Source organism: Erpetoichthys calabaricus, chromosome 8 (genome assembly GCF_900747795.2).
Source record: "Erpetoichthys calabaricus chromosome 8, fErpCal1.3, whole genome shotgun sequence".
Classification (NCBI taxonomy): domain Eukaryota; kingdom Metazoa; phylum Chordata; class Cladistia; order Polypteriformes; family Polypteridae; genus Erpetoichthys; species Erpetoichthys calabaricus.
This window is the reverse complement of record NC_041401.2, coordinates 143,423,239-143,447,563: the sequence shown is the minus strand read 5'-3', so window position 1 is coordinate 143,447,563 and position 24,325 is coordinate 143,423,239. Positions and strand designations below refer to the sequence as shown.

At 37.2% G+C, this 24,325-nt stretch overlaps 1 protein-coding gene across 1 annotated transcript in view; it reads left to right on the top strand.

Annotated features, from left to right (window-relative positions):
- The window catches only part of col18a1b (collagen type XVIII alpha 1 chain b), a 190,798-nt gene that overhangs the window by 120,618 nt on the left and 45,855 nt on the right, over positions 1–24,325 (top strand). The window contains 9 exon segments of the mRNA XM_051931190.1: positions 1,921–2,004; positions 5,402–5,452; positions 6,501–6,644; positions 8,308–8,370; positions 10,765–10,809; positions 17,357–17,497; positions 18,439–18,489; positions 21,054–21,089; positions 21,218–21,253. Of these exon segments, the coding sequence (XP_051787150.1) occupies positions 1,921–2,004; positions 5,402–5,452; positions 6,501–6,644; positions 8,308–8,370; positions 10,765–10,809; positions 17,357–17,497; positions 18,439–18,489; positions 21,054–21,089; positions 21,218–21,253 (651 nt within the window).

Below are 24,325 nucleotides of genomic sequence, written 5' to 3'. Positions count from 1 at the left end.
ATGTTTCTGCAGCTTAATTGGAGTCCACCTGTGGTAAATTCAGTTGATTGGACATGATTTGGAAAGGCACACACCTGTCTACATAAGGTCCCACAGTTGACAGTTCAGGTCAGAGCACAAACCAAGCATGAAGTCAAAGGAACTGTCTGTAGACCTCCGAGACAGGATTGTCTTGAGGCACAAATCTTGGGAAGGTTACAGAAAAATTTCTGCTGCTTTGAAGGTCCCAATGAGCACAGTGGCCTCCATCATCCGTAAGTGGAAGAAGTTTGAAACCACCAGGACTCTTCCTAGAGCTGGCCGGCCATCTAAACTGAGTGATCGGGGGAGAAGGGCCTTAGTCAGGGAGGTGACCAACAACCCGATGGTCACTCTGTCAGAGCCCCAGAGGTCCTCTGTGGAGAGAGGAGAACCTTCCAGAAGGACAACCATCTCTGCAGCAATCCATCAATCAGGCCTGTATGGTAGAGTGGCCAGACAGAAGCTACTCCTTAGTAAAAGGCACATGGCAGCTTGCCTGGCGTTTGCCAAAAGGCACCTGAAGGACTCTCAGACCATGAGAAAGAAAATTCTCTGGTCTGATGAGACAAAGATTGAACTCTTTGGTGTGAATGCCAGGTGTCACGTTTGAAGGAAACCAGGCACCGCTCATCACCAGGCCAATACCATCCCTACAGTGAAGCATGGTGGTGGCAGCATCATGCTGTGGGGATGTTTTTCAGCGGCAGGGACTGGGAGACTAGTCAGGATAAAGGGAAAGATGACTGCAGCAATGTACAGAGACATCCTGGATGAAAACCTGCTCCAGAGCTCTCTTGACCTCAGACTGGGGCGACGGTTCATCTTTCAGCAGGACAACGACCCTAAGCATACAGCCAAGATATCGAAGGAGTGGCTTCAGGACAACTCTGTGAATGTCCTTGAGTGGCCCAGCCAGAGCCCAGACTTGAATCCGATTGAACATCTCTTGAGAGATCTTAAAATGGCTGTGCATCGACGCTTCCCATCCAACCTGATGGAGCTTGAGAGGTGCTGCAAAGAGGAATGGGCGAAACTGGCCAAGGATAGGTGTGCCAAGCTTGTGGCATCATATTCAAAAAGACTTGATGCTGTAATTGCTGTGCATCGACAAAGTATTGAGCAAAGGCTGTGTATACTTATGAACATGTGATTTCTCAGTTTTTTTATTTTTAAAAAATTTGCAAAAACCTCAAGTAAACTTTTTTGACGTTGTCATTATGGGGTGTTGTGTGTAGAATTCTGAGGAAAAAAATTAATGTAATCCATTTTGGAATAAGGCTGTAACATAACAAAATATGTGGGAATATGTTAATATGTGGGAATGATTTTAAAGCAGAACTGATTTTATGAGGCCATCACAGATGCTGCTTCTACTTGAAGCTGTGTCTAATGTATTCAGTATTTTATCCAATAAGAATAAACAGTTTAATGACTAGTAAATGGCATAAGTAACAGAACTTTTAGAGGACAATTAGTAAACAATATTTATTTAAATGTAGCATCAAAATAGTATCTGCCAGGTGGTTTTCGTTTCACTTTCTATGAGTGCTGCAAGGTCAGAAATGAGTATATGTGGTGGTGATGAGGACATAATGGACATCTGTGACCTTAGAAATTCACAAAATGTATTCATTCTCTTATTTTTACAGCTATAATACATAATATACTCATTAAGTATTTTACATGCATAGAAATGGTGTATTACTTAATGATTGAAAACTTTATTTAACTTTTGTTTTGTGATAATGATCTGGAAATTGCTGAGTTCCATGCAGTTTAGTAATGATCCCTGATGAATTGCTTTCTGTGCCTAATACCTTCTAGTTATTGAGCTCATTGTTTTCTGATATAAGTGTTGTGTCAACCTGAACCCTTTTTTTTTCTTTCAATTTTATACAGGGAGAGAAAGGAGAAGGGCAGCCAGGACCAAGAGGACCTCCTGGTCCTCCTGGCCCCCCAGGACCCCCACGCTCTGACAAACAGGTGATAATAGAGCACTTCTTCAAAACATCTTTTATTAAATTTATTTTTTACTTTTAAATTTGTATTAATATTTACCCAAGGGAACATCAAATGCAGTTAGGGTATTTTTTTTTAAATGTCAAAAATATATTTCATGAAACGTGGGAGAGGCTGTCTATAAATGCCCATTGTTACTTAACTTACAAAGTCGTTTTCTTTGTTATTCTAAGATGTAGGAAAATAAATACATAAACAATACTGTTATTTCAAATGTATTGGTCCATTATGTCTCAGAAAAAGAAATGAAGTAAGCTCTGCGTGTTCTGTAAATAATGAAGTATGCAATACTGCAAAAGACAATAGTAAGTGAAAGATTTTTACTGTTGACAGTTCATAAAAATAGATGGCATTGTACGCAGTATCTATATGTCTATCAATCTAATATTTCCAAGTCACTGCACTGTTCCATAATTTCATTTAAATTCTACACACTGGTTTTGCTGTTGTTGTATTTTGTGTAAAATTATGTTGTTTACCCAGTCAGGACCTACTGCAATGTAATATGAAAATATAGGATAATCAGTTAGTATTTAAATATGGAAGATACTTGTCATTCCAATGGATAATGTACGTACTCATGACAGTTTGTGTTCAGTATGGCTCTGAAGTTTGGTTGGAAACCTATGCAAAGTTATCATGTTGAAATAATATTTGTGTTACAAACTCTGAAACTTTTTATCCTCAAGAGCACAGTATAATTCCACAGTAATCTACAATTAATATTTTTATTTACAATAATATTCAAGTTGTATGTCCAAAACTATGCACACATGCAAAACACTGAAAGGAAGACCACGTGTTCCAACCCCACCTTTTATTTTGTAGACCCTTGCAAGAGTTAAGGTGCTTGATGCGGTTAACCCCCTTCTCAATATAGCAATATCATTTATGAGAGTGTCATGAAGTGGAGTCTTCACAAAGGCAGAATGAAAAGCAGGCCAATACCTTGACTAACTTTCCCAGAAGAGGCTCACCTAAACTCGGCCCGGTCCCCAAAGACTAATTGCTGGCTTCATCCAAAGAAGGCCCCCAGAATGGGGAGCAAGAAATGTCGACAAATCTATCAAAAAGCCCCACAGAAGGGATGATAACCATCAACCCCTGGCAACAAAATATTTTCGTAAGTCAAAAGTTTATTTACAAAAGTCAGAAAATATAACAAAATGCTCAAAAGAACAAAAAAGACATCAAAGAATTTGCCTAACTGGGCAATTCACAGTAAAAAAAAAAAAGGTCCCAATAATACATCGTCCAGAAAATAAATCCAAGAACAGATTGGAACAAAGAAAACGTAAAACACAATACATCACATGGTAATACATGAAGAAGCATTTAAAATTATTACCTGTATGACAAATCAAGCTCTTCAAGCATTGATCAGTCTGAAGCAAGGATTTATTCCCAGACACACACAAATGCCCTACGCCCTGCTAGGGCCTTACTGAGTGTATGCTCATCGCATTGAGCTGTCTGCTTTTATAAGTTCACACATATGTCATCATTTATCTCTTTCTCTGAAAGAACAAAATGATCCTAACACCTAAAGGGAAGTCTGATATTTCAAACAAGCTTTATAGACAACTTTGCTAGTACAAACCAGAAAGAGACTTAAGAGTCTTAACATTGCTGCTGCTTTATTTGTCATAAATCATTGCATAAGCTAAGGCAACAGATAAAAATAAGCAAATATGGGCTTAAATAAAATATAAGTCAAGACCACTGCATGGTTAGAAAAACAATGTAACTCATAGCACTCATACTTCAAGATTTTAATACCCCAGAACTGCACCAGTCTTAAATACATAACAGAGAGTACATTTTTACATTTTACAGCATTGTGCAAGTATGAAGCTGAACTGTGTTTACACTGCAAAATCACCAGCATTACATTCATGCTTTTGTAGATACATAGATAGACAAAACTATATTTGTCCCCAAGGGATTTTCAAGTAGCAGACAATTCTTTCTGCACCAAGAAACAGAGTTCTCCACCTAACTCCTCTACTCTGGGTAATCCTTCTTATCAATGCACGCCATAAGTGCAGAATTGTCTGAAAAGTTTGCGAATGGAAAGGCCTGGTGTTCAGTTTATAGCACTCTCTCTGGTTAGACACTCTGAAGTGCTCTTTTGCCTCTTTATCAGTCAGTTTAATACTGGAGGTTTTGCTGTGTGGTATGTAAGTTGCTTCAAGACCCTGTTATTGTCTCCACTATGTGAAATGAGTAATAAAATACAGTGATCCCTCGCTATATCGCGCTTCGCCTTTCGCGGCTTCACTCCATCGCGGATTTTATATGTAAGCATATTTAAATATATATCGCGGATTTTTCGCTGCTTCGCGGGTTTCTGCGGACAATAGGTCTTTTAATTTCTGGTACATGCTTCCTCAGTTGGTTTGCCCAGTTGATTTCATACAAGGGACGCTATTGGCAGATGGCTGAAAAGCTATCCAGCTAACTTTCTCTCTCTCTCTCTCTCTTGCGCTGACGTAGGGGGGTGTGAGCAGGGGGGCTGTGTGCAGCTGCTTCCTGAAGGACAGGCTGCACGGAGCTTCGCATACTTAAAAGCTCAAAGGGCACGTATTGATTTTTTTTATCTGTCTCTTGCTATCTCTCTCTCTCTCTCTCTCTCTCTCTCTCTCTCTCTTCCTGCTCCTGACAGAGGGGGTGTGAGCTGCCGCCTTCAACAGCTTTGTACCGGCGGTGCTTCGCATACTTAAAAGCCGTATTGATTTTTTTTTGACTGCTTGCTTTGCACTCCTTTGAAAAGGAAGATATGTTTGCATTCTTTTAATTGTGAGACAGAACTGTCATCTCTGTCTTGTCATGGAGCACAGTTTAAACTTTTGAAAAAGAGACAAATGTTTGTTTGCAGTGTTTGAATAACGTTCCTGTCTCTCTACAACCTCCTGTGTTTCTGCGCAAATCTGTGACCCAAGCATGACATTCTAAAAATAACCATATAAACGTATGGTTTCTACTTCGCGGATTTTCCTACTTCGCGGGTGGCTCTGGAACGCAACCCCCGCGATGGAGGAGGGATTACTGTAATAAAAAAATACATGTTACATTATTTGTTTGAACTTTTCTCTTGTTCAACACCTTTCATGAAACACAACCATTCTTAAGGATTTACTTCAATCTTCTGGAACAAATAATACTAAGTGGCATGTTCATGTCTTAGAGGGGCAGCCAACTGGATTGGAACCTACAGCACTGTAATGTTCATTTTCCCATCTTTAGTATTGTACATTGTTCCCTGTGTAATTATCTGAATTTATTAGAAACATATATTCTGTTATTACTTTAGTTTACTGATCTTTGTAATAAATGTTTTTATTCCTTTCTAACTTTTCAGACCTTTTTTGACATGGAAGGCTCTGCATTTCCTGATTTGGACAGCATTAGGGTATGAAGTTATAGCTAATATTTGGCATTCTTTTTTATGTTTTCCTTAGAAAAGGCTGGAAAAGATGTGAATTGCATACATGAACTGAAGCAACAAAACAATTGCCTATTATTAGCTTTAAAGAAAACAGCTTTACTTTGAAAAATGCAACTAATATGCATCTTTCACTTTTCTCATTTCAGCTTAATATTGATAAAAAGTATATGCAAGATTTGGAGAAACATTGCAATAGCATACAATATACAAATGCAGGAATTATTTGGGAGGAAATTAAATTACGGATATTTTGGGAACAAAATAGTGATAAAGAATACAAAGTGTTCTTGCTGAATACATGTAGTTATTATTTATTGCCTTTCCCAAAACAGAGAGGTGAATACTTATGATGAAACTAATGCCAGTATAGACATTTTGTCTCCAGCATTATTGTGGGTCATTCTGGTGCATTCTGGTTAAGTGTAGTCAGATACCAGCTTGCATATAGAGTAGATGATTCAGTGATCGATTTGTTTAATCAGTGGAGGATGTATTCATATAGTTTTAATGAGCGTGTATAGGATGCAAGTCTACACTTTTCTCATAACCAAAATCAGACGTCTTTGTATCTCTGTTTCATAATCAGCTGCTTTCACTTATGGATGCAGTGATAATGTTTGCCTATCCAACACAGACTGCTGCTTCCATTCTTCTTTTCCTGCTTTTCAGATGATGTTACCTTTTTACACAAAATACTTCCCAGCTTGTCCTCTACTTTTGTGATGCAGTATCTTTTTTTGTACCTTTTGACACAACACCTCACATTCTCCAGAAATGATGGTCTTACAAGCTATGTATTTTCTACCTTATATAGTTATCAGTATTTATGATGTTAACTGATATTCTGCACTTTTTAAACTGAAATTCAGATAACAGCGTTTAAGTTACCCTTTTAGCTTCTTAAAGGATGAATATTACTCCATATAACATCTACTCTTAAACTATTAAAACAGTTTTGACAAAGCTTCTACTGTTGTGCCTTAGTTTATAACCGTACCACTTGTGTATTTAGGGTCCTCCTGGACTGCCAGGTTTGCCTGGACCCCCAGGTCCACCAGGCCCTCCGAGCACTACTGGAACTCTAGGGCCAGTTGGACCACTAGGGCCTCCAGGTAGTAATGGAAAAGATGGAGCTCCTGGTCCCCGTGGACCTGCAGTAAGTACTGCTAGAGAACATTTATGTTATTAAGTGGCTGAACTGTATAATTTATTTGGAAATGAATAATGTAGAATTTACAGAATAAGCAATATTTAGTAAGGCAAGTTTTATTTTTATATTAATGTGAATGCCTACAAATTACATTTAAGGACCATTAATTACATTTATTTTTTGTGCCTGACAGGATTCTCTTTTAGTCATTGTGCTATGTCAATATATTTACATGTAATTATGTGGGGGTTGCCTCCCCTTTGAGATTTTCAAGATAAAGGAGATGTAATTTTCTGACAATTGCATACTTCCAGAGAAAGTCAATGCTGTGCTACTACTATTGTGATAGCTGCTGCTTATTATACTGTATTCCTCATGGCAATGCCGTATATTGAATAAATAAGACTTAAGACTTAAGTAGACAGCATGGTGTAGTAAGTGAGACACTGGGCTAAACAACGTGGCAGCTAGTTCAATTGCTGCATCTGCCCCATTGCTTGACCCTCATCAAGGCACTTAACCTGCATGGGCAGTTGCAATAAAATATTTTTAATGGTTGCAATGTACAGTGATCCCTCGCTATATCGCGCTTCGCCTTTCGCGGCTTCACTCCATCGCGGATTTTATATGTAAGCATATTTAAATATATATCGCGGATTTTTTGCTGGTTCGCGGATTTCTGCGGACAATGGGTCTTTTAATTTCTGGTACATGCTTCCTCAGTTGGTTTGCCCAGTTGATTTCATACAAGGGACGCTATTGGCAGATGGCTGAGAAGCTAGATTGCTTACTTTTCTCTTTCTCTTGCGCTGACTTTCTCTGATCCTGACGTATGGGGATTGAGCAGGGGGGCTGTTCGCACACCTAGACGATACGGACGCTCGTCTAAAAATGCTGAAAGATTATCTTCACGTTGCTATCTTTTGTGCAGCTGCTTCCTGAAACGACATGCTACACAAAAGCTCGATAGGCACGTATTGATTTTTGACTGAAAAACAAACTCTGTCTCTCTCTATCTCTCTCTCTCCCCCTGCTCCTGACGGAGGGGGTGTGAGCTGCCGCCTTCAACAGCTTTGTGCCGCGGTGCTTCGCATACTTAAGCCAAACCGCCCTATTGATTTGTTTGCTAGAGATTGTTTTCTCCATCTATGTGACATTCTGTGCTCCTGACACGCACTCCTTTGAAGAGGAAGATATGTTTGCATTCTTTTAATTGTGAGACGGAACTGTCATCTCTGTCTTGTCATGGAGCACAGTTTAAACTTTTGAAAAAGAGACAAATGTTTGTTTGCAGTGTTTGAATAACGTTCCTGTCTCTCTACAACCTCCTGTGTTTCTGCGCAAATCTGTGACCCAAGCATGACAATGTAAAAATAACCATATAAACATATGGTTTCTACTTCGCGGATTTTCTTATTTCGCGGGTGGCTCTGGAACGCAACCCCCGCGATGGAGGAGGGATTACTGTATACTGATCTTGTAATTGACCTTTAATAAAGGCACATCAAATATCCAGTAATATAAGAAAGTTTTTGAGAGATGAGGATTTAATTCATGAACGTTCCTTGTCTTATTGCCCATTCAACTCTTTTTGAATTTGGTAGCATAATATGACAGTTAAAGTGATAAACGTTTACTTATATATGACTTCTGTTATTTTAATTCATAGGGTCTTCCAGGACCTCCTGGTAAAGATGGGAGCGCCGGACAGCCTGGAGCCAAAGGAGACAAGGTCAGCTAAATTCTCATGATTATCTTTTAGTAAATCCCTAGCTTTAATCCCAAAAATGATGTGGCTACATAGAAATTTCCCACAAAACCCAGTGATGCAATCACTGAAATGAAATTACATTGGGTCCAGCTATTTTAATAATCAATTAAGTGAATAATCTTAATAATGTTGTGAACACTGTATACAATTATACAGTACAGTGATATTTAATTCAATGCAGTTTATTTTTGTTATTCAAAATTCTACATAATGTTCCTTATCTACTAAATGTGTTACAAATATAAGCCTACCTCAATAACTTCTGAGACATATGCAACAGCCAGTTTAGGATCCTCTATCTGGGTTTACAAGAGACACTTGTTTCCCAGCGACAGTCATCCTTTATCCTTCCTTTTTCTTTCTCTTCCCTTGACATCTGCCACCACCTCCACTCACATATTCATTCGCTTCACCACCACCCCCCATCATTTCCACTCCTTTTACTCCAAGTGCCCAAACTGCCCTGCCCTGCCCTGCTTCTCTTCTACACAGGTTTTTCAATCTTAATGCCAGTGCATCCTTTCAACTCCACACCTTTATCAATAAAACCCTGCACATCCAAGCATTCTCATTTTATACCCTCCTATCCTTGTTTTATATTACTCCTTGATCAGGCAGACATTTTCACATACAGTATAATATCTCACAATAACCTTTTTCTTCATAATGGAAGAGATTACTTAGATGTCAAAAAAATTGACTGGTCCCCAAGCTTCTTTTTTGCTTCTCCAGTTGTATTGCATATTTGATTTAATCAGCAGAATGTCTCCGCTTTCTGTAATATTCGTTACTCTTCTAATATTAACATCTTTCATTCCTCTGCATACACATTCAGCAAATAAAGGCCACAATTAACTTGTGCACACTACCCTTAAAATGCACTATATATTTAAGTAAACTTTAAAAAGTTCATCCGACCCGTGTATCGTATGGATTACATTGCCATGACATTTACACACTTTTTTGTATCTTTTATTACTTTACACTGAACCATTTTTGCATTCACCTTCAATATTTCTTATTTCCCTATTCTTGATTTCAGCATCTGATTTAAAGAATACATAATCTTTTATTCCAGACATGGGTTAACCAGGAAAGCTGCCATCCAGACATACTGTACTTTAAATCAAGTCAACAAATTAGCAATTCATTTTGTTCCTCATTGATACCAGTCAGCAGTATCCTCTTAAATGCCAGATCCACTAACATGGTCTGGACCGAGAACAGATCCTCAGCTGCCATTCTTCTATCTCTCAAACAAGATCTGTCATATGTTCTGGGGCAAAACTACACATAATCTGGAAGTCCCTCTTGGAACACTATTTCTCAGGCCAGATTGTAAGGTTGTTCCTAATTAGCCAGTATGAGTTATGTCCACTCTCTGTCTAGTCTCATTACACCCAATGACAATGACACATTAGAGAACCTCTCAAGTGATTTTCAGTAGTATCCTTCATTTACATCATTTTAGCAAGTTGGAAGCATTCAGTGGCACACTCTTGTGACCGCCAGTCGCATAGTCTAACATACCTACCGACTTAGTGGCTAGACTAGCGACTTACAACTCCGCAATTCGCCCTGACAAGGAATAAGGAACACTGGTGTTCTGGACCTCACAAACAGAAGAGAAGCTCATCTGTCCGATGTCTTGTGCTTTACATGCCATGACAGAATGGAAAAAAGAAACAAAGGAGTCAGAGACTGCAGCTTGAACTCGCCACACCTGTTAACCCTAGGTACAGGACCAGCTCTGTCAGGCAGCACGCTATTGGCTCCCATAAAAGAGACCAAGCATGACTGTGCTAGGAAGTCGTCACAAGTCACCATGTTTCACATGCCCAGTGATTTTTCAGTTGTGTAAAATGACAATTGTCCAACCACAAAATCAGCAACTGCAGCCAGCAAGTCTGATATACACAATGACATATTGTGACATTGACATTCAGTGACATCCTAATAAAAAAGAGACCATTTGTGAATATCTGTTTCAAAAGGTTATTTTGCAAAAGTGTTTTTTTGTTTTGCATTTATTAATTAGATTATAAAAAAGAATACTCATTCTTTTTTTGTTTTTAACTTTGTTGATGTGCTGCTTTCAAATTGTTCTACTTAAACCTTATGAAATTTGGATGCTTTCCCTCATAGGTAATGGACATTTTTTTATTGATTAGTAAAAATTGTAAGGTATATAATGTGTAGGTGTTTAAAGCAATTCCAGTTTGTGTGTTCACATTTTACTACTAGTTAAATAATCCATTATTTAAAAGATTTTAAACCATTTTATGATTTTTATGTTTTCCAAATATATGAAAATGAATGGCCAAATTATATAAAAACTGTATATTTCTTCTTCAGGGCGAGTCAGGTGAATATGGACTTCCAGGACCAAGCGGAGAAAAAGTAAGTGGGCTGCTGCATGCACTCCACTGCCTCTCATTGAAGATTTTTACAGCCCTTCAAGCTTCTCTATAAGCCAGTGATTCTTAACCTTTTTAGAGGCACAGACCCCTTTAAGAATTTGATGAAAGCTATGGACCCCCTTTCCCCAGAAATATTCACATAAACACAACTTTGCATGCAATGAATATAGTGTTATGTTTTATACTACCGCATCTACTCTAAATCAACAATGCCGGGCTGTATAGTGAATATAAATGTTAATTTTTATCTGATCCTCGGGTCCATGGACCTCAGGTTAAGAACCTTTGCTATAAGCAAACCAAAAATATTCTCTTAATTTTTCACATTTACTTCAACATGAAAAAAGAAATTAAAAAAAAGATTAATCTTCTTTTTAAAGATATCACTGTCTTATAAACTGAGTACATTAACTGTATGAAACTGTGGATTTGATAATTCATCCATCCATTCATTCATTCATTGCACTTGTATAATCTAGTTTTGAAGTTGCAGAGGCTCAACCCTAACATGTGACCCCATCCTAATTTATGTTTCTCAGGGTTGACACGGTAGAGTAGTTCTCATCCTCCCACCTAAAATTGATTGATTGATTGAGTCTAAATTTACTTTGTATGTGTGACTGCTTTTTTTGGGGTTACATAATAAGTAATGTTTGGAAATGACTAAGCACATTTAGAAAATGGATAAATATATTTCACTATGACATTGTTATAAATATGCGTTGTGATATCTGAATCCCAAAGTGTAAATCATTTTTATAGTTCCGTGGATGTGTGATACCCAGGTTGTCTGCAGCTGGCATACTCCTCTTGAAGGCAGACATCGATAGTCAGGAACCAAGGTAGACTAGGGCAAGTGAGGACACATGACAACAAGAGTAGGTACAATGAAAAGTGCATTGTGCCATTTACTGAAACAATCAGCAGTGTCCAACAATAAATAATAATACAATTTATTTATATAGTGCCTTGTGGTGAAAATTCCTTTATCAAATAAGCAAATAATCCACAATAAAACACAGTGCTTGTGAGAAAGTTAAAAAAGCAATAAATAGAAATACCCAAACCCCAACAATAAAACCAATCAGGATCGCCGTCTCTCCATTGCAGTGCTCCTGTCACATCTCACCCCACTCACCCTTCCCTTAGGTCTGGTCAACAGTGCGAGAATCCTTAAGAGCATCTGATCACTCTTGCTCTTAACTACTCAGTAGAAGTGATCTGATCTGCCCCTTGAGAGCCTCTTGCATCGCATCATCTCATGGTTTCCCTGCCTACTTTCCGCACTGCCCTTCCATTCCGGTCCTCTCTGCTCTTTTACTTTCAATTGACTGATTCCTCAATTTTTTTCTTCTCTGTGTCAATCCACCCCAGAGTCGTTATACCTTGTGGGCACAGGGGCTCCATCAGACAACCTGCGGAATGTCAGTGGAGAACGGCTGAACTGACCACGGCTGCACATAACAAACAATTAGCTTGCCTCTTCATTGAACATCATGCGGCAGTTTTGCCTCACAGTGGAGCGCTCCTGCACTCACAAGCCTGAGCTACTGCACTGTTTCTATCTAAAAACACACACAGCCATGGACCCCTTAATACGCTTTACCACAGGCCATGCTCCAGAAGTCCTGTCCACAAATCAAGCTAAGCATTCATTTAAGAAAAAATTGAATTCCAGTATTTAAACCCCAAAACAATAATAAATACCAGATTTGGCACAGAACTGAGTTATAACTCTTTCAGTCTTATGCTTCTCTCACTCACCAAACCACTCTACAGACTATGCCTTGCTGCAGGCACAGTGCTTCCTTTTCTTGACACAGCTTTCTGACAAACAAGATATGTTTTACGGCAATTATTGAATATACAATATAGTAGGAGACTGCATTTTAATTTAATTACTTCTTTTTCAATTAGCAGGCCACTCCGCTTACCCAATAAACCATGCTTTCACAGTGCAGCAAGGCTTTATGCCTGTAATCAGCTACACACTATGCACTGCTGTCCTCCCATACAGTGGCCCTGTTAATCTTTTTAAACTTTAGTGACTGTGATTGAGAGTTAAAGGGATTTAACTGATACTTGTATTATCTTGTATTAGGGTTGATCAAAAAATTGACTGCAAGATCCAATTCTCCCATTTTAGATTTGTTTATCTATTATTTGACTTTGCTTGAGCTTTGTATATTTCAGCTCACACTAGATATTTTTTATATTTATGATAGTAATTGTAGATCATGTTAATGAACAAAACCATAGTGACTTTATTTTATATAATCAGGTCATATAATCTGTCCGTAATGAAGAGTAATGATAAATCATCATTCTAATATTTCACACACTGTTCATCCCAGTGAATTACACACCCCTGTTTGTGGTTTGTGCATAGCATTGTACTGCTAATTTTAGATTTACTTCCTTTCTTCTTGTCCAATTAGGGCATGATTCCTACTATCCCTCCTTACCTTGTAGAACTGCTGTCCTATTATACCAAGCCCTCATCCGTTAGGGCAGCATTGGTCCAGGTATCCTCTTTCGGCATGCTACTCCCTTGCATTTTGTCCGCATTGAACATTTTCCAGCATTTAGGATATTGCATTTGGTGAATGGAAGTCCTTGCATTACAGCATATAATTTAATCGTAGATTATTATTAGTTAAAACTGATATGTGCAAATATGAATTCCTTGGTTAAAAGTGTTAACTGTCCTCAGTTTTGAAGTTGTTTTTGGCCGCCTTGTCTTTCTTTTGATTGATTTATGTGCTTTTGATTACTGCTTTGTACGCAGAATTTTGAATGCTCTTTTTTGTTAAAAGTGTGTTATTTGCAATGTAATATTTGCCAAATGATATCATTAGATTCCTGGTAGTGAGTGAAATATTTCTGTACTTTGCCTGCTTCTGCCATATTAATTTTAAAATTGTGGTGGTCTTTTTGATTTTCAATTTGCATGCATGAGCTGGACACTGTTTTTATGTTTCTGAGATAATAAGTGAGGCAAAAGTTGCATGGACTTTATAAAATGCATGTTCAGCAATTCAGCATGTAAATAAAAATATTTAAATTTTAATGCTTTAACAAAATAATTATTAAACAAGATTTAAGCAGTGCAATATATTATATTGTATAAAACATTCACAAATCGGGAGCAGCTGTTAACTGTAGATATTAACATTTGCAGTATTTAATGATGGAGATTTTAATGTTTGCTTAACTTTTCAAGAAATAAGTTCACTTTCCTGTTATGTTGAACTGAACATTTACATTACAAACTTATACAAAAACATATGCAGTTCTGTGTTTTAATGTTTAAAACCACCACAGAGGGCCATCATCTGCTACTGCTGCACACAAAAACGTAAATGACAAGCAACATGAGAGCAATGAGCAATCTGATATGTTTGTAATTTGTATACTTATTATATACTGTATATTTTATATACTTAAGGAACAGGTGGATTAGATTAAAGCTTAGATATAAAAGGAATATAAAAATGAATATTCTTAACACTAATGAGTTTTACCTATACAATTAGAAATAATTGCAAGCACAATAAATGCAAATCACATTTTATATTAAATTGTTACACTGAATAGTTAAAATCTTTTAAACCAAACATACTTTAAGCTACAAATCATGTTTATATAATGAAGTTATTTAACAGAATGTCTAATACAGTGGGGCCCAAACACAGTCCTTGGGACCCAAAGTGGCTACAGGCTTTTGTTCCAACCAAATCCACAATCAGTGATAATAATTGATCTCATTTAGTTAACTGGTCTTTTTGCTCTTCTCTTATTCTGCATTCAGTGTGATTTTTACATTTATAACACATTTAGAAATACTTCTATTTTTGCTATAGCTTTAAATGCATAACTCTCTTTGGTTGTTGTATTATTCTGTTCTTTTTCTGCATAGTTTGCTCCCTTCATTGTTTCCTAATAATAACAAAAACAAGCAGAGCAGACACAGTACTGAATAATGAAAGGCTGCAACTACTTCAGCATCAGAACAGATGAAACCACACCGCGTGAAAATGCAGAATGAAAATATTGTTAAAAAGTTTTTTTAAAAACCCAGAGAACTACATTATTCCTATATAACTTCTTAACATATTTTAATTACAAGATTTAAAATGGGTATATTTTTATATTTTATTGTATCAGACAGTGAAGGCAAACGCAGTTTGAAAGTGTGAAAAACATAGTTGATCTAAAAGGCCATCAAGATCAGGAATATGTTAATTAAACAATATTAAAAGGTATTATAAATTATTATAATTATAAAAGATGCCAAAAATATCAAACAAAATATTTCTAGAATATGCATATCATGAATTTAATATACAGTACAGTATAAAGGTGAATGTGTGATTGTGTGTATGTGTGTGTTTGTCCAACTCTGTTAAAGCTCTCCGCACCAGATGCTCTTGTTTTGCTGCTTTGTTGCTCAGTTCTGTTCCTTCATTTCTTGTGATTCATCTCTGGTTATGTAAAACTCAAAGGTACAATTTCATGCTTTTGCACATTTTTTAAATGGCAACCTGGTGGAGTTATTGGAAATTTTGTTCAAGCAAGTATTCCTGCATTACTTGCAATCATTTTTGTTTATTTAACTGTATATTTTATATACTTTATGGGCATATAGTGCCTTGTGGCAACTAATTAATATAATATTGCTAATTATATAGTTCATACTATTTGTAATTGTCAAATTGAATACATGAAATATCAAAATGAAAAAAAAAACAACAACTCTATCATCGATACTAGACAGCCAGATTCTGGCCTGGGAATAAAATGTAATTTTATATCATGTTAATTAAACAGCCAAAATAAATACAGTATATAATTTTAATTTAAAATTACCTTCATGGCACTTAGCAACTACTGGTGAAGTGGGCCACTGAAGACAAAGCTTCATAATAGCACCATCTTACGACAGAGACACATTTACTGTACTGCATACTGTAGATGGCTATTAAAAACCATTCTCTCCCAGCATAAACAGTAAACGTCTGAAAGCTAATAATAACAACAACATTTATTTATATAGCACATTTTCATACAAATGATGTAGCTCAAAGTGCTTTACATGATGAAGAAAGAGAAAAAAAGACAAAATATAAAAAATAAAATTAGGCAGTACTAATTAACATAGAATAAAAGTAAGGCAATAACAAGGGAGGACAGACAAAAACAAAAAAAACTCCTGACAGCTGGATGAAAACTGGTCTGTTTTTGACAGATTTAACTAGTCAAGTGCATATCTGTTTCTCAACAATCCATTCTCTGTTAAAGCCAAGCAAATCAAGAGATGTCTGACTCGGATCAAAAAAACCCAAATTCAGTTAGACGTGGTTCTGATCCAAAGCTGCTATGTCTTAGAAATAAGATTTGAAAGTGCTGAACTTGCACAACCCTCAACAATTTAAGAACAACTTCAGTTTTCCTGTATTTTTGTTGACCATACTTGCATTGAGCCAACTACGCAAACATGGCTTTTCCACAGTGAACTTGTTCAAGAGCAGCTATTTGATTCTGTCAGTAATGCACACAAAAAAATGTAATTAGTTTAATGGAAAATCTTTTAATGCAAACACAAAATAGTAGGCTATGATTACTTTTTAAAAATAATTAATGCAAAGCTGTGACCCACCTCAAGTTTCTGTTTCTGTAGTGGCCCAGAATGTTGAGAATCCTGATCTATATGTAAAACACTTTCGCCTGTATATATAAAAATAAAAACAAGAAAGGTTTGTTCATCTATGGAGACTCTAATTTGCATTTTGTTCCGTACACACCCTTAAATGTAATAGAAGTACACAACTTGGATGTGACTGATCCTTGTATTTTTGGTCGTTATAAAACTGGACATATTTGAAATATGCTACTGTCTTCTACTGATGGAGTCCATACTACACTTCCATCACTCGATGAGCCCTTTCTTCATGAGACAGGTTCAATTATGTGTCGTTAACTTTTATTGCTAACAATGTCAGTTGTGGTCAAATGCCAGCCATTGTTCTCTGTTCTCATCACAGTTGAACCCCCTGGATGCGCCATTTAATTGTGTGCAAAACACTGTTTTATTTCTTGCTATTTGGTATGTAGGGTTTTGATCAAAATGCTTCACCAAATCCCAAACACATTGTTTAGTCAATAATAGACAAATTAACAGAAAGCTCTGAGTATAAACTGATTGATCTAGTTGATTGTGTACACATTTCTGCCATAGTATAAAGAATTCATGGAAATGTTACTTTTCTTGACCATCAGTGACGTCTTTGTGCTTGTTATATTGCTTATTATTTTATAAATGCTATTCTGTGTAAGTTCCCAAACTCTGTAGTTTATAAACTTTCCATGATATTTACAAAGCTTCTTGGCATCAAAAAAAGTAATGCAATAAAATGAACAGATACAATACAGTGCCAGGATTGTCACGTGTGTGTGTGTATACATTACATAGATGCATTAGGAACTGCATTATATATAACACTAATAAATTGTCTTGGATTCCTTAGGGTTCAAAGGGTGATACGGGCATTCCAGGAAATACTGGTGAAATTGGATTGGCTGGACTTCCTGGACCCATGGGCCCTGTTGGGCTACCAGGGCCACAGGGACCTCCAGGACCTCCAGGACCAGGATTTGCATTTGGCATTGTAAGTATAAAGAAGATAACATATATGGGGCACTCTCAATTTATCTATCACTTTACAGAAAGTGTTAAAACATCTGCTGTGTTAAATTTGATTAGTTGTGTGCCTGTGCCAGTTCTAGATTATTTTGCATCCTCAGCCAAGCTTATTAGTGCGCCAACTGACTGTTCAGTAGTCTGTGCGGCTGTATTTTTCCCCCGCTTATGAGCTGCGCCATAGGTGAATGCCTAATTCTCCTCATTGGTGGCGCCGGCCCAGGCCACACCTATGTGTAGACATTCTCTCAATCACTTGCTTATTTAGCTCATTAAGTCAAAAATAATAGCAAATTTATTAAGTTTTATATTTGTTTATGTCAAGGTCATAGATTGGGAAGCACTGTGCGTACCTTTAGCCAACTTCCTGTGTAAACTTGCAAATATGCACTGTTTACTTTTTATATTCTTACTTACTTAATATTGCTGTTAATCTATGTAAACCAATGAGAATGAAGAAATTAAAGTGGAGTATTTGATATGACCTACCAAGTATGCACCATTTATTGTTTACATTTTATTTAATTTTTTGCATTTTTCTCAATTTAAATCCAATAGAAAAGAGCAAGTAAAAAGGAAGTAAACATATGTAAAAAATCAAAAGGCTGTGTCTTTGAGGTGACTATAGGAAAACAACTTTTGTTTAAGCTGATTAACAAATATTTACATTCTTCTTTTGCAAATGCTTTTTATTTTGTACATTAAATTGGAAAAAATGTAAAGGTCCACCTGCATAAGTAAAAATAAAAATGCACTTATGAGCTGAAAAACTGTTAGCAAGTAGCTCAGGGTGAGGATGGAATGAAGCAGAATACTTCTAATGTTGTTATGCACTTTACACACCTCGGTTTCATAACGCAGTTAGGAAAGATCACAAATCTAAATGTATCCTTTACTCTGTTTATTTAGGATGATACAGAAGGCTCAGCATTTGGAGTTAGTGGACCAGACGGTAAACCAGTGAGTATTTATTTTCCAAATAATTTACACATCTAGCACTATTTTCTATCATTAAAAAATCAAGATAAATTATATAATACAAAGTGCATTCCCTATCTAGCCTCAGTTGTGACTAGGAGCCCAGGCCTACTTTGTACTGCATTGACCAAACACCTGGTTTTCTTACATGATTTTGTCATACTGGGGTTATGTCCACACTACTACACTTTTACATAAAAACGACATTTTTAAATTAAAGCAATCCTCATTCACACTAGCATTTTCACCAGAAAGTATTTCCATCCATACTAAAATGACCGAATATGCATATGACGTAACTGTCTACCTACAATGGGCATGTGCACACCATAGACGTGCTTAACCATGTTTATGCTGTGCAATTTTTGCATGATTTTGCACCCATTTTGCAGTCACCAACTGATTTTCTAAGTCAGTCTGAATTGCATTTTCTTTAGGTGGTGTTCCATTTGTAGTATGAGAGTGGTTGTGATGCCTGATTGGATCTTACTACTGGGTTGTCACATGATTGGAAAAATTTCTGTCATTAGAAATTTTGGCTGGCCGTCTTATAGTATGAGCAATCTCATGAGCCAGTTCCTCATGTCGGCATCTGAGTGTGCTTTGAACACATATAGTTTGAGCACCCACATCATGGCATGTCAATTGGACCAAACGTGCTTGTGCAGTTTGAACATGTATATAACTAGCAACTGTGTTGTGCAGTGTGACTTAGCTGCCCGAAGAACAATTTCTAAAAATTACACTGAACGCAATTTAGATGCATATAAGTAAGTAACACAATAATGCCATGGAAAGCAGCCCACTCTGTGAATGATATTTTTCAGCAAAGAGTGACCAGTCATGGAATGAGATATTGTAATGAGCAGAATCCAATAGTGTGTGATGGAGTCTGCGTTTTCAGAAATCCTCGTTTTTACCTGTCCACAGTAAAATGCAGTGCCAGCATTTTTAAGAGTATCCAGCTCTGGAGAGCATTTTAAGAAGTATTCATTTTCATTGGGTTGAAAATGCCAGTGCAGTGTTGACAAAAGGTGAAAACGAGGAGAAATGTCTGCGTTTTTAAACAAAAACTTAGTTTTGTTTACAGGGCTTAGTTGTATTCAGTCATCACACATCATCTGCAAACAAGAGATAACATGCAAACAACCCATAGACCATATATAAACCATTCCAGCCTTTCAGCCATTACATACTTAACATCTTGCATGTCTACAGAATTTTGCTTGTGATGCTGTTGATTTCAGACTACAGGTTCACAAGTGCTTTTGGCACTGCGGAATGAACAACAGATGGCAATGACGTAAAATGTGCCTACCTTGCTTTACATGATTTGTAAGCCTTTTTTAAAAGCATCATGGGAGATATTTGTCTATTTAAGAAGAACGAATCCCATCTGCATGAGAATTCAATCAAAAACATTATGTGCAAAACATATTAGAAACAGATATTTTAGGCATATTTATGAAATCAGTCACACATAGAAACAGTGAAATGAGAAGTCCAGTTAAGGAAATAATTCAAGACAAAACATATTTAACTGAAAAGTATATGATGATTGGAAAAAGACAGCGTCCACAAATCACGTGCTGTTTCAAGAATTAAGGCAAAAAATCCTGTTTTTAAAGCTGATTGTGAAGAAGTCAGTTTTATTGTTTTTTTAAACTGACAGGATCCCACACACATATTCCAAGTATGTGATTCTGCCTGTATGAGACAAACTACTAATGCATACTGTAAGTAGAGAGTGTAAATGTGTCATTACGATTGAGAGGGGTGTATGTAAACAGCAAGCCACAGCAAAGCGGACATTTAACATTGGACCGGGTGTGTGACTTCAGTTGAGATCTTTCTGAATGCAACCGTCACCATTTGCATTGGAGATGATGAGCTCTCAGGACAACTTTGTGTCACTCCTACAGAGTCTGGCCAGGCTGTGTGGCTCACATGACTGCTGGGTTGCTTTTCTGTGACCACCATCACTCTTTCTTCTCATTTGAACTATAATGGGTTGTCAGTTTGGATTTTCTTTGGCACCTCCTCTTAAACCAGTTTACCCTTTAGTAACCCAAGACTCCAGCTTAGCCCTTTGGACTAGTGGGAGGTATTCTTCATGCAAAGGCTGTTATTCTATAAGACAGCCACATTTTTTTCGGTTTCTCACAGTTTGCCTTGTTGTATATTGCACTTATTACTAAAGCAAGCCAGTGATATTTAGTATTTTGTCCATGAAACTTTGTATGTGGTTTTCACTCCATCTTATGGTCAGTTACAAAGTAAAATATAAAAACAAATGTATGAAGTTAATTATTTTTAAATTTATTAATTATCACAGAAACAGAGTTTCAGGATTTTACTGTCATTCTAAAATTAAAAACTATACAGTTAAACATTTGTGTGTATTTACTTCATAATGGACTCCGCTGAATGTAAATGATGCAGTTATGTCCTATTTAATGTGTCGCGTACTTCACCGTACAGAATTCTCTTTTCACTGTTTTATAGTATAGACATGAATACTTAACTTATTTTTTCTTGCTTTCTAGGGACTACCTGGAGTTCCAGGCATGCCTGGACCAAAGGTAAGAAGTGACTGTCTTGTTAGTATTCAGCAGGTTTACTTCCTGTCACTTTGTTTTCATTCATATTTTAATATTGTATGTGTTTATTGTCACCATACGTCACCATACTCTGTCTCTTACACTTCTAGGGTGATCGTGGAATACATGGTATACCAGGACTAAAGGTAAGTGTAAGCACATGTGTTTGAAAAAGTCATTTGCCAGCACGGCTCAGTGTGTTTCTATCTTGACCCTTACCAGGAAAAAGCAAAAAGAAACGATGATGATGATGACCTAATGCAGCATCAGACCTTTGGCAAAAAGTTATAAAGTTTTACAAAGGAACGGCACTTCAAAAACCTTGCTAAAATGATCTGTGCCTTTTTTCCAAATAACAAAATTAATCGTATTTGATAAATGTAATATTTACATGAGTGAGGTTGATGTGTAGTTTGTTACAGAATAGCAGATAAAATATGATAAAGGGTCTATAAGAGTGGTGGTCCCCTTCACTTGTGCATGCTTGTTTCACTTGTAAAAGAAGCTTTTGATTCACATTGTACAGTAGTTTCCCAAACTAAGCCTGCTTAAAATATTTATTTTTTGCCTCAAATATTTCACTAGAATAGAGTATTAAGCTGTTTAGATACCATATGTTTCTTTTCCTTTCCTCTCCCTTAACTTTCTTGGCATAATGTTGTAGTCATATTTTTAAATAACAAGTTTATCTTCAAAAAGCACAATTTTAAATGTATCATTCTTACTGTGTAACAGTCGGAGTTCTCCCCATTACAACTTGTGATGTCATCGACATAAATCCCCCAAAAATCCAAACAAGATGACATCTGATCTCTGAACTGGCACTTCTCTGAACTTTCTAAGGCGACTGTGATTGTCTTTCAGTCATTTAAATTAAGAATTATTTAATTAGATAACCTTGCCTACTTTTTAACCCTTAAAATGTATTCATTTAGAACTGACTTACAATTCTGAATACCACATTACCAATACCTACCATACCACCTTTTAAACCTGCCTAATCCTGAGCTGGGACACGGGGTGCTGAAGCCTATCCCATTATGCATAGAGCACAAGGGAGGAGCACACCCCGGAGAGGGTGCCAGTCCTTTGAGAGGGGCGAACACACAGAGACACTGGGGCCAATTTAGTGTCGCCAGTCCACTTAACCTGTGTATCTTTGGACTGTTGTCATACAGAACAGCTAGCAAGCTAATCACTTGATAAAAGAGGTCACATATGCAGATCTAAGCCCAGGGTTTTGCTGTTTGCACTTCTTTGAGTTATTCTCTCGTCCTTATTTGTGTACAGTAATCCCTCCTCCATCGCGGGGGTTGCGTTCCAGAACCCCCCGCGAAAGGTGAAAATCCGCGAAGTAGAAACCATATGTTTATATGGTTATTTTTATATTGTCATGCTTGGGTCACAGATTTGCACAGAAACACGGGAAGTTGTAGAGAGACAGGAACTTTATTCAAACACTGCAAACAAACATTTGTCTCTTTTTCAAAAGTTTAAACTCTACTCCATGACAAGACAGAGATGACAGTTCCGTCTCACAATTAAAAGAATGCAAACATATCTTCCTCTTCAAAGGAGTGCACGTCAGGAGCAGATAATGTCAGACAGAGAGAAGAAAGCAAACAAATCAATAGGGCTGTTTGGCTTTTAAGTATGCGAAGCACCGTGGCACAAAGCTGTTGAAGGCGGCAGCTCACACCCCCTCCGTCAGGAGCAGACAAAGAGAGACAGAGACAGAGAAAAACAAACAAGCAAAAATCAATACGTGCCCTGCGTGCTTTTAAGTATGCGAAGCACCCTGCAGCATGTCGCTTCACGAAGCAGCTGCACAGAGGGAGCAACATGAAGATAATCTTTCAGCATTTTTAGACGAGCGTCCGTATCGTCTAGGTGTGCGAACAGCCCCCCTGCTCAATCCCCCTAGTCAGGATCAGAGAATGTCAGCGCAAGAGAGAGAGGGAGAAAATTAAGTTGGGTAGCTTCTCAGCCATCTGCCAATAGCGTCCCTTGTATGAAATCAACTGGGCAAACCAACTGAGGAAGCGTGTACCAGAAATTAAAAGACCCATTGACCGCAGAAATCCGCAAACCAGCAAAAAATCCGCGATATATTTTTAAACATGCTTACATATAAAATCCGCGAATAGAGTGAAACCGCAAAAGGCGAAGCGCGATATAGCGAGGGATTACTGTACTAGGTAATTATCATACACTTTCGGTCCCTCTCAATCCAAATTAAGGTCACAACAGTGAATAAAATAAAAAAGCTTTAATGCCTTGCTTTGTATTCTTATGCTGTCCTGGCTGCAGGTGTATGCAAGATTATTTGTGTCAAAATGAATTGTAATCCAACATGTAAACTACATTGTTGTGCAATACATATGCATATTCTTCTTCTTCTTTCGGCTGCTCCTGTTAGGGGTTGCCACAGCGGATCATCTTCTTCCATATCTTTCTGTCCTCTGCATATTGCTCATGTTTCACCCATCACCTGCATGTCCTCTCTCACCACATCCATAAACCTTCGCTTAGGCCGTCCTCTTTTTCTCTTCCCTGACAGCTCTATCCTTAGCATCCTTCTCCCAATATACCCAGCATCTCTCCTCTGCACATGTCCAACCCAACACAATCTCGCCTCTATGACTTTGTTTCCCAACCGTCCAACTTGAGCTGACCCTCTAATGTACTCATTTCTAATCCTGTCCATCCTCGTCACACCCAATGCAAATCTTAGCTGCAATACATATGCATATATCATGTCATAATTAAAAATATGTCAACCAAACGATCAATCAGTTTTCAATATGTAATGCCTGGTCCTCAATCAAAATGCAGTACACTAGGAGAGGCTGCTAAGCAAAATGCACACAGTCTGTGGACATAGATGCTTTTGTATTGCATTTTAATGTGGCTTGAAAATTGTGTGCCATTAAGTTATGTGTATGGAATGTTATTTGATTTTAATAAAATCAATAAAATAAAAAAAAAGAAAATTATGTGCTATAGTGATAAGCAATCAATCATTTAGTTGATATGTTTTTAATTATGACATGACCAATTCGTGCCAAAATTAAATGAACCACATGCATATGCATTGCTTTGTAATGTAATTCACACATTGGACCTTCCATACAGGTAGCCAGCCATTGCCAAGTGGTTAAAATGAACAACAAGAACATAATGTTCAAACGATATCAGTGCCACTCTCTTCTGGCTGT